General features: G+C 48.8%; 1 protein-coding gene across 1 annotated transcript; it reads left to right on the plus strand.

Moving 5' to 3' along the window:
• The first annotated feature begins 515 nt into the window (after window positions 1-515).
• Window positions 516-905, plus strand: LOC137316811 (histone H2A-like). The gene has a single exon (XM_067980662.1). The coding sequence runs from the start codon at window positions 516-518 to the stop codon at window positions 903-905; it is 390 nt and encodes a 129-aa protein (XP_067836763.1).
• The last annotated feature ends 11,159 nt before the right edge of the window (window positions 906-12,064 follow it).

The raw sequence follows: 12,064 nt of genomic DNA on the forward strand, positions 1-12,064 counted from the left end.
CGCGCTGCAGCTCCTGTGAACAGGGATCAATCCACAATCTGTGGTTTGTTACTTTTACAAAGATTGAGCTGGAATCTGTCCCGTTACAAAATGGGACTTTATTCCCGCCCGATTGAAAGCGAACGGTGAATGAAGCCGGATTTTAACCGGATTGTAAAAGATTCTGGAAGTTGTGACGGGAAATGTGGAATAAAGAGTAAAAGGAGAGAGATTTTTAAATCTTTGTCTTTACGCGACATTATTAACTAAATCCGCTTCTTGTGTTACAAATATATTGGCGGGCTTTTCAAATTTGAAAAAACGGTTCAGTTCGGTATTTTCCGCCCTTTTCTCATTGCCGGCTATTGATTGGTGAATAAAACAGCTCTCTGATTGGGCTGTTCATTGAACCAATGAGTTTGAGAACAGATGGACCAATCACAATTGCCCCCACTGTACTCCTCCAGAGGGTACAAGAAGGGCGAGTGCGGGAGGATTTCTTCATTCTTTGTGAAAGTGTTTGTGAGATTGTTGAAATGTCTGGAAGAGGAAAAACCGGCGGTAAAGCTCGGGCCAAGGCCAAGTCTCGCTCATCCCGGGCCGGACTGCAGTTCCCTGTGGGCCGTGTTCACAGGCTCCTGCGAAAGGGGAATTATGCTGAACGTGTGGGTGCCGGTGCCCCGGTCTATCTGGCTGCTGTGCTCGAGTATCTGACGGCTGAAATCCTCGAGCTGGCCGGCAACGCGGCCCGCGACAACAAGAAGACCCGCATCATCCCCAGACACCTGCAACTGGCCATCCGCAACGACGAGGAGCTCAACAAGCTGCTGGGACGGGTGACCATCGCTCAGGGCGGGGTGCTGCCCAATATCCAGGCCGTGCTGCTGCCGAAGAAAACCAGCACTGTGAGCTCCAAGAGCAAGTAACGCGGCCAAGATTTAATCTGATAACCCAAAGGCTCTTTTCAGAGCCACCCACTGTATCGATGGAAGGGCTGGTTACTGTCTGAAGAGACTGACCTATTGATTACAGTTTTCCCCGGTCGACGTGAAAATATTACATCGCTACAGCGGTTAAACTAATGGGAGCCAATGTACGTCACCGAGCACATGGGTGACAGGTGAACGGTACCCAGTGGGATTTGGAATAGGGCAACCGAGTTTTGGAGGTGTTCAAGTTTACAGAGGGCGGAAGATAGGAGGCTGACCAGGAGAGCATTGGAATCGCCAAGTCTGGAGGTAACAAGGTCAGGGTGACGATTTCAGCACCAGATCAGTTGAGGCGGAGACGCGCGATGTTTCGGGGGTGGATGTTGGCGGTCTTGGTGGTGGTTCGGATATGGGGCCGGATGCTCATCTCAGGGTCAAATTGGACGCTAAGGTTGCGAAGTTTTATGATTCCGCTTCACACAGTGGCCAGGGAGAAGTCTCTGTCCATCCCGCTCCTTGAATCCAGTCCCCACACAGGACCTGGGTCCATCCATAACGATCTATTCAGTCCCCACCCAGGACCTGGGTCTGTTCATCCCGGTCCCTGAATCTATCCAATTTTGCACTGACTCCAGCTCGAATTCAACTCATTATACCCACAGAGGACCAATCTCCATCCATCCATGTCCCTGAATCTATCCAGTCCCACACAGGATCTGTCACCATCCATTCCGTTCCCAGAATCTATCCAGTCCCCAATGGCCTCAGCTCGAATTAAACTCATTGGACTCACACAGGACCAGTCTCCATCCATCCCGGTGCCTGAATCTATCCAGTCCCCACACAGGACCAGTCTCCATCCATCCCAGTACCTGAATCTATTCAGTCCCCACACAGGACCAGTCTCCATCTATCCCCGGTCCCTCAATCTATCCAGTCCCATACTGACCCAAACACGGAAAGGTATCGGGTGCCTTCCACACCGATTTATGTTTATTGAACTATTGGGCGCCTTCTGTCAGCGACAAATCTGAAAACTAAAACTCCCTCTTCCAACGGTCCCGTCGCGGCACTGATTGATTCTGTTATGATAGTGATTGTATTGGAACTGTAGTGTGCCTCAATTATTGAATTTAAATTGTATTTTCCGCCTTTTTTTCTCGAAATCTTTGAATATTAAGCCGGAGTCTGTAAGGATTGTGTCTGAATTTATATTTCGCATTTGATGCTGGTGAAAATTTGAGAAAGGACGGTAACTAATTCCTGGAGGCGGAGCTTGACGTTACACGTCCGCTTGTCCGTCATTCTGAGCCAGTCTCCTCCCCTCCCGCACTTCATGCTCTGTCTGTCATTCAAACACTCCTCCCCGGCCTCTCCGATAATGTGCCTTTCTCAACCAGGTCGGGGCGGGCTTTATAAATAGAGGAGAAAGGCGAGAGTTTTTCATTCAGCAGCGATCTGAGTGAAGAATCATCATGTCTGGCAGAGGTAAAGGATGTGGAGATGCCGGTGATGGACTGGGGTTGACAATTGTAAACAATTTTACAACACCAAGTTATAGTCCAGCAATTTTATTTTAAATTCACAAGCTTTCGGAGACTTCCTCCTTCCTCAGGTAAATGTTCAGGATCTCCTTGAAGCCTACGCATTTATACATATAGAACAATACATGGTGTTTACAGACTGCCCCTGCAACTGCCCGTTGCCAAGGCAATCACCGTGTTCAGACAGAGAGGTGTCACCTGCAGAACCCTCGAATACACATTCAACAAAAAAACAAACAGGGAAAAAAAACAGAGAAGAAAAACAGAGAGAGGCAGAAACATCCGGAAGGCAGAGAGAGCCAGCAAATGACCCATTATATTAAAAACAGATAACATTTGTTCGCTGGTGGGGTAACGTGTAGCGTGACATGAACCCAAGATCCCGGTTGAGGCCGTCCTCATGGGTGCGGAACTTGGCTATCAATTTCTGCTCGACGATTTTGCGTTGTCGTGTGTCTCGAAGGCCGCCTTGGAGTACGCTTACCCGAAGGTCGGTGGATGAATGTCCATGACTGCTGAAGTGTTCCCCGACTGGGAGGGAACCCTCCTGTTTGGCGATTGTTGCGCGGTGTCCGTTCATCCGTTGTCGCAGCGTCTGCATGGTCTCGCCAATGTACCATGCTCTGGGGCATCCTTTCCTGCAACGTATGAGGTAGACAACGTTGGCCGAGTCACAGGAGTATGAACCATGCACCTGGTGGGTGGTGTCCTCTCGTGTGATGGTGGTATCTGTGTCGATGATCTGGCATGTCTTGCAGAGGTTACCTTGGCAGGGTTGTGTGGCATCGTGGACGCTGCTCTCTTGAAAGCTAGGTAATTTGCTGCGAACGATGGTCTGTTTGAGGTTGGGTGGCTGTTTAAAGGCGAGTAGTGGAGGTGTGGGGATGGCCATAGCGAGGTGTTCGTCGTCATTGATGACATGTTGAAGGCTGCGGAGAACATGGCGTAGTTTCTCCGCTCCGGGGAAGTACTGGACGACAAAGGGTACTCTGTTGGTTGCGTCCCGTGTTAGTCTCCTGAGGAGGTCTATGCGATTTTTTGCTGTGGCCCGTCGGAACTGTCGATCGATGAGTCGAGCGTCATATCCCGTTCTTACTAGGGCGTCTTTCAGCGTCTGTAGGTGTCCATCGCGTTCCTCCTCGTCTGAGCAGACCCTGTGTATTCGCAGGGCCTGTCCATAGGGGATGGCCTCTTTGACGTGGTTAGGGTGGAAGCTGGAAAAGTGGAGCATCGTGAGGTTGTCCGTGGGCTTGCGGTAGAGTGAGGTGCTGAGGTGCCCGTCTTTGATGGAGATTCGTGTGTCCAAGAAAGAAACTGATTCTGAGGAGTAGTCCATGGTGAGCTTGATGGTGGGATGGAACTTGTTGATGTTATCGTGTAGTCTCTTTAGTGATTCCTTGCCGTGGGTCCATAGAAAGAAAATGTCGTCGATGTATCTGGTGTATAGTGTTGGTTGGAGGTCTTGTGCAGTGAAGAAGTCCTGCTCGAACTTGTGCATGAAAATGTTGGCGTATTGGGGTGCGAATTTGGTCCCCATGGCTGTTCTGTGTGTTTGGGTAAAGAACTGGTTATCGAAGGTGAAGACATTGTGATCCAGGATGAAGCGGATGAGTTGTAGGATGGCTTCCGGAGATTGGCTGTTGTTGGTGTTGAGTATTGATACTGTCGCAGCGATGCCGTCATCGTGGGGGATACTGGTGTATAGTGCCGAGACGTCCATCGTGGTGAGAAGTGTTCCTGGTTCAACAGGTCCGTGGGTACTGAGTTTTTGTAGGAAGTCTGTAGTGTCACGACAGAAGCTGGGGGTTCCCTGTACGATGGGTTTCAGGATGCCCTCGATGTATCCAGAGAGGTTCTCACACAGGGTTCCGTTGCCTGATACGATGGGACGTCCGGGTGTGTTGGCTTTGTGTATCTTTGGGAGGCAGTAGAAGTCTCCCACGCGGGGAGTACGTGGGATGAGAGTGCGTAGGATGCTTTGAAGGTCTGGATCGAAGGTCTTGATCAGTTTGTTGAGCTGGTGGGTGTGTTCTTTGGTCGGATCTGCGGGTAACCGTCTGTAGTGTTCCTGGTTGTCCAGTTGTCGGTATGCTTCTTTGCAATAGTCTGTTCTGTTCTGTATGACTATGGCTCCTCCTTTGTCCGCTGGTTTGATGACGATGTTGCGGTTGGTCTTGAGAGCGTTGATGGCGTTGCGTTGTGCTCGGGTGACATTCTGGACTGTCTTCTGAGTGCGGCTGATGAATCTGGCATTGACGCATTTCCTGACAGCTTGAGCATACATGTCCAGCTGAGGGCAGCGACCCTCCGGAGGAGTCCAGTTTGACTCTTTCCTCTTCGGTTGCTGTACCGCGGATCCCTCTGTCTGCTGTTCCGGATCGTCGATTGTCTCATTGGGTTCGCTGCTGAAATCTTGGGGTTTGTGGTAGAATTCCCGGAGCCTCATTCTCCTGATGAATTCCTCTGTGTCCGCCGCGAGACGAGTGGGGTCCATTTTGGTAGTGGGGCAGAAATTGAGCCCTCGGCTGAGAACTTCGATTTCGTCTGGTTGAAGGGTGTGGTCGGATAAATTGACAATAGACTTCCCTGTGGTTGCAACCGTGGTACCAGGGGAAGCTTGGTCGTTGCTGGTGGTGATGCCGAGTTTCTCAAGCTTCCTGCTCTTGGTTTTCATGTAGGCAGCGTAGTTCCGTTGCCTCGTCTGTTTGGCGGTATAACGTAGCTGGTCTGCTGTGTCCTGAGTACAGGTTGAGAGTATGGACTCTATCTTGGTTTCGAGGTTGTGGAGTCTGCTGTAGAGTTGGTGTATGAGATGGTTGCGGAGTGTGCGAGAGGTACGGCGGCAGAGTCTCTCAGCGTAATCCGAGTTGTATGTGGACTTGAGTGGGTTCGTGATCTGGAGTCCTTTCGGGATCTTGTCTGCTTTCTTGCAGCTCTGTAAAAACTTGATGTCTGTGTCTAAATGCGCGATCTTCTTGGATATCCTTTCCACTGTGAGCCGGCAGTTTGTGGTGTCGATGGTAGTCATGATGTGGAGATGCCGGTGATGGACTGGGGTTGACAATTGTAAACAATTTTACAACACCAAGTTATAGTCCAGCAATTTTATTTTAAATTCACAAGCTTTCGGAGATTTTCTCCTTCCTCAGGCAAATGTTTCAAGAGCTCCTTGAAGCCTACGCATTTATACATATTGAACAATACATGGTGTTTACAGACTGCCCCTGCAACTGCCCGTTGCCAAGGCAATCACCGTGTTCAGACAGAGAGGTGTCACCTGCAGAACCCCCGAATACACATTCAACAAAAAAACAAACAGGGAAAAAAAACAGAGAAAAAAAACACAGAGAGAGGCAGAAACATCCGGAAGGCAGAGAGAGCCAGCAAATGACCCATTATATTAAAAACAGATAACATTTGTTCGCTGGTGGGGTAACGTGTAGCGTGACATGAACCCAGAACAGCCATGGGGACCAAATTCGCACCCCAATACGCCAACATTTTCATGCACAAGTTCGAGCAGGACTTCTTCACTGCACAAGACCTCCAACCAACACTATACACCAGATACATCGACGACATTTTCTTTCTATGGACCCACGGCAAGGAATCACTAAAGAGACTACACGATAACATCAACAAGTTCCATCCCACCATCAAGCTCACCATGGACTACTCCTCAGAATCAGTTTCTTTCTTGGACACACGAATCTCCATCAAAGACGGGCACCTCAGCACCTCACTCTACCGCAAGCCCACGGACAACCTCACGATGCTCCACTTTTCCAGCTTCCACCCTAACCACGTCAAAGAGGCCATCCCCTATGGACAGGCCCTGCGAATACACAGGGTCTGCTCAGACGAGGAGGAACGCGATGGACACCTACAGACGCTGAAAGACGCCCTAGTAAGAACGGGATATGACGCTCGACTCATCGATCGACAGTTCCGACGGGCCACAGCAAAAAATCGCATAGACCTCCTCAGGAGACTAACACGGGACGCAACCAACAGAGTACCCTTTGTCGTCCAGTACTTCCCCGGAGCGGAGAAACTACGCCATGTTCTCCGCAGCCTTCAACATGTCATCAATGAGGACAAACACCTCGCTATGGCCATCCCCACACCTCCACTACTCGCCTTTAAACAGCCACCCAACCTCAAACAGACCATCGTTCGCAGCAAACTACCTAGCTTTCAAGAGAACAGCGTCCACGACGCCACACAACCCTGCCACGGTAACCTCTGCAAGACATGCCAGATCATCGACACAGATACCACCATCACACGAGAGGACACCACCCACCAGGTGCATGGTTCATACTCCTGTGACTCGGCCAATGTTGTCTACCTCATACGTTTCAGGAAAGGATGCCCCAGAGCATGGTACATTGGGGATACCATGCAGACGCTGCGACAACGGATGAACGGACACCGCGCAACAATCGCCAAACAGGAGGGTTCTCCCCCTGTCGGGGAACACTTCAGCAGTCATGGACATTCATCCACCGACCTTCGGGTAAGCGTACTCCAAGGCGGCCTTCGAGACACACGACAACGCAAAATCGTCGAGCAGAAATTGATAGCCAAGTTCCGAACCCATGAGGACGGCCTCAACCGGGATCTTGGGTTCATGTCACGCTACACGTTACCCCACCAGCGAACAAATGTTATCTGTTTTTAATATAATGGGTCATTTGCTGGCTCTCTCTGCCTTCCGGATGTTTCTGCCTCTCTCTGTTTTTTTTCTCTGTTTTTTTTCCCTGTTTGTTTTTTTGTTGAATGTGTATTCGGGGGTTCTGCAGGTGACACCTCTCTGTCTGAACACGGTGATTGCCTTGGCAACGGGCAGTTGCAGGGGCAGTCTGTAAACACCATGTATTGTTCAATATGTATAAATGCGTAGGCTTCAAGGAGCTCCTGAAACATTTACCTGAGGAAGGAGGAAGTCTCCGAAAGCTTGTGAATTTAAAATAAAATTGCTGGACTATAACTTGGTGTTGTAAAATTGTTTACAATAACAATAAACAGGGTGAGACTGGAACTAAACCAGGAACATTCACTACTGATTTGGGGAGAGAAAGCAGCAATGATTTTAAATAGCACGTTCTTCCCATTCTGTCTCCCTTCCCCTGGACACACCCTGGACACACACAGCCCGAGAATGACCTCTCCCTTCCCCCGCTCACTCCATGTTCCGGGACCAGTTCCTGATCCACTCCGCCTCTTACAAACAGCCCCCGGACTCCCCCTGACCTTCCCCCGGACTCAATGCCGATCTCTGAGCCCATCTGCGGCACGGTCCCGAAGCGATGAGCTGCTGTAACGAGGCTGCTCTTTGCTCCCTTCCCCCGGGGGCCGTGATCTCTCCATTCCCGGCTGTTTTAAACCATCTTCTTCCGCTCACTGAGGGAATGGCGCCCACAGGCCGAGCTGGGGGAGGGCAGCGCGCATGCGCTCTTCTGCTCACCAACAATCAGCGCTGGGGGCGGGGCTGAGTCACGCATGCGCAGATATCTGGTTTAATTCCCAATACAAAAATCGATGGAAACTTTCCCCAATTGGAATTTTTCAGAGTCTGAGCAAAGGAAGTGAGTCTGGGGGAAAGGTCAGAGGGAATGGGGTCCACAGGCAGTGCAGGAACAGGCACCAGAATGGAAAACAGATGGGATTCCACCAGTGCCTAACGCTGGAATCCAGACTGACTTTACAATCTCTAACTATTAAACTAGATGTTTCCATCCCTGCTGTTTCTCTCGGTATCTTTTGATGGTAAAGAGCCTTTCAGAGATAAAGTGGGCGGCTCTGAAATGAGCCAATGGGTTCTGTTCATTCTTCGTCCCTTTACTGATAAAACTGACGCGTGAGGAAGAAACTGGAGGGAGGATTTCTCAAACCAATCCTGGAGAAACATGGGAGGAAAGAGTGAGTCGGTATGTTTGTTGGGACCGTGTAGGAATAATATCCAACAGCACCGGTCCCAGATTAATTTAATCAGATTGAAACTCTCGATTACTGAGAGTAATACCAAACGTCCTTTTGCTGCAAAACAGAATATAGTACAACAGGCAAGAGAGGGTTAAAAGTGGCCCAATGTTTTTGTCATTCTTTGTGCGGGATTAATAGTGTGTCTGCCTCTTGTACAATATCAGTGAGAGATGAGATTGCATCTTCTGTCTCTCCAATGGGATCTTTCTGGATAAAACGAAACTTTACAGTTCAGTCTGCAACTGATACTGTGTCACTTTGTCTCTCGGCTCTCTCACCGTGTCTGTCGCCCTCTCTCTCCCTCTCTCTCCGGTGCTCGATATGAATGTGTGATGCTGCTATTGAGCTTGATATGAACACACTGATAGGAAGTGTACGACTGTCAGTGTGTGTTTGTCTCTCTGGAATGCTGGACATGAAGATGGGATACTGTCTGATATAAAACAGAGAGAATGAGATGTCCGGGCCGGGCCTCACTGTAACTGGGGATGTGTTCGGCTCCAGTCCCAGTTCATGTTCATTCTCTTTTCACAGATTCAGGGCGAGAGTCTCTGTGAGACAGTAACACTGGCGGAGAAACTCCGCGTCACAACTCAAATCCCAGCACACGAGATTCTTCAAATCAGCTGAACCCGTCTGGGAGGGGATGTGTGGGGAGATAGAATCGGGTCTGGGACTGAAATGGAAGGAGGCGGGTTGAATTGTTAAAGAAGGGACTGTATTTAGGCAGGAATATTACTGACTGTTAATTGTAACGGGGCTTATTTAAAAGCTCCGGGTTTCTGGAAATACTCGAATATGAAGCCGGAGTCTGTAAGGGTTTGTGAGGAGCGCTGTGTTTCGATTCTATTATCGATAAACGGTTTGAAATTGGCGGATGGAAAAAGCTGGAGGTGGAGCTGGAAGATCAGAGGCCGCTCTCAGCTCTGTCCGTCACTCTGACTCCTCCCCTCACGCTTTATCTGTTTAATCCCCCACATGGAACCAACGCGGGTCGGTGGACTCCAAACACGGTTTACTTGTTAACAGAACGAAAGGCGAGTAATGTTTCTGATCTCCTGGGCACCAGGCAATTCACTGTTAATTGTTTCTGTCCAGAGTGACATTTCAATGATTCTCCAGTAAGTTTGATGCGTTATGTAAATAGTCCAACAAAATAGAACAGAAACGGAGCGAAGCGCTGAATCCCACAGATGCAGAAAGGTTAGTTGATCAGTTCTGGTGATGCTTTACGAGCCCAGCATGGCAAGTAGTTTAAATAAATACAAGAAATCTGGTGATATGTGGACTGGGGTCCATAAGTCACCGCTTAAAGTACCGGACTGTGGTCGGTGCCCTGACTCCAGTCCCATTAATACCTCATCTCTTCCACAACGAGACAAAATCAGCTCAAAGCAACACTGGTGTCATGATATCAGCGTCTCCCTTCAGACAGTAACCAGCCCTTTCACACATACGGTGGGTCGCTCTGAAAAGAGCCTTTACATCGAGTTACATCGAAGCTAAGGCACCGAAACAGGCCATTCGGCAAAACTGGTCTGTGCCAGCGTTTATGCTCCTCACGAGCCTCCTCCCTCCCTCATTCATCGAACTCTATCAGAATACCCCTCGATTCTTTTCTTCCTCGTGTGTTAATCTAGCTTCCCCTTGAATGGATCTGTGCTATTTGTCTGAACCTTGTGGCAGCGTTTTCCACTTTCAAACCACTCTTTGGGTAAATCAGTTTCTCCTGAATTCCCTATTGGATTCATTAGCGACTATTTTATATAAATTACCTTTAGTTTTGGACTCCCCACAAGTGGAAACATTTTCTCTATGTCTACCCTATGAAACCCTAACGTAAGACCTCCATCAGGTCAACCCTCAGCCTTCTCTTTTCCAGAGAAAGCACCCCCAGTCTGATCAGCATTTCCTGATAAGAATATCCTCTCATTTCTCGTATCATGAGATTCATTTTTGCACCTTCTCTAATCCCTCTCCGTCCTTTCTATAATATGGAGAACAGAACTGTGCACAATACTCCAAGTTTGGTCTAACCAAGTTTCCATACAAGTTTAAGATAACTTCTTCACTTCTCAATTTTATCTCTCACGAAGTGAATCCGAGTGTTTGAGTTTCCTTTTTATGAACTTATTGACCTGCGTCGCTACTTCTTGTAATTTTTATACCTGTACCACCAGATCCCTTTGCTCCTCTATCCCGTTTAGACTCTTATTATCCAAGCAGTGTGTGACCTCCTTATTCTTCATTCTGTAAGTTTATTCATGTCCTCTTGCATTTTGATGCATTCTCCCTTTGTCTTTACTACATCCCCCAATTTGTTGTCGTCCACAAATTTTGGAATTCTACTTCCGATTCCCAAATCCAAATTGTTAATGTAAATTGTGAAGAACAGTGGTCCCAGCAACTGGAACATCACTTCCCACCTTTTGCCAGTCTCAGTAGCGACCCTTAACCTCTATTCATAGTTTTCTGTTTTGTAGCCAACTTGCTATCCATTCGACCACCTGTCCCCTGACTCCACATGCTCTGAACTTAGCCATGAGTCTGCAATGCGGTACCTTATCGAAGGCCTTCGGAAAATCCAAATATATTGCATCTACTGCATTCAACTTGTCCACACGTTCTGTTCCTTCTTCAAAGATATCCATAAGGCTGGTCCTGTACTTTGGGTTATCAGATTAAATCTTGGCCGCTTCACTTGCTCTTGGTGCTCACATTGCTGGTTTTCTTCGGCAGTAGCACGGCCTGGATATTAGGCAGCACCCCGCCCTGAACGATGGTCACCCGTCCCAGCAGCTTGTTGAGCTCCTCGTCGTTGCGGATGGCCAGCTGCAGGTGTCTGGGGATGATGCGGGTCTTCTTGTTGTCCCGGGCCGCGTTGCCGGCCAGCTCGAGGATTTCAGCCGTCAGATACTCGAGCACAGCAGCCAGATAGACCGGGGCTCCGGCACCCACACGTTCAGCATAGTTCCCCTTTCGCAGGAGCCTGTGAACACGGCCCACAGGGAATTACAGTCCGGCCCTGGATGAGCGAGACTTGGCCTTGGCCCGAGCTTTACCGCCGGTTTTTCCTCTTCCAGACATTTCCACAATCTCACAAACACTTTCACAACGAATGAAGAAATCCTCCCGCACTCGCCCTTCTTCTACCATCTGGAGGATTACAGTGGGAGCAATTGTGATGGGTCTCTCTCAGAGTGTTTACACTGCCCGCTCACCCTCACTGATATTCTATCTTTGAACTGCTGTAATATTGTCCTTTAGTAATATTGCTGCTCCCCCTACTTTCCCGACTTCTCTGTCCTTTCTAAAGATCTTATAGACTTGAATATTAAGCATCCATTCGTGCCCAGCTGGTAGTCAGGTCTCCGTAATGATTTAATGTAATTATTTAACCTCACTGAATGGGTGATGCGGCCGATATCAGGTGAAGAATTACTGGCTGTTGTGTAATTTCCATTGATTGGGAGTTGGCGACATCTACTGGGCGGAGACGGGAACTGCAACAGAGCGAGAAAGGATCCGTCAGAAACCAGGAAAAATGAAGAACAAAATCCAACAGTCTGCAGTTTCTGTTCAGGCTCTGATATTTGGGAACTCTTTTATTACCACTAATGTGTA

Source organism: Heptranchias perlo, unplaced genomic scaffold (assembly GCF_035084215.1).
Source record: "Heptranchias perlo isolate sHepPer1 unplaced genomic scaffold, sHepPer1.hap1 HAP1_SCAFFOLD_60, whole genome shotgun sequence".
Taxonomy (NCBI): domain Eukaryota; kingdom Metazoa; phylum Chordata; class Chondrichthyes; order Hexanchiformes; family Hexanchidae; genus Heptranchias; species Heptranchias perlo.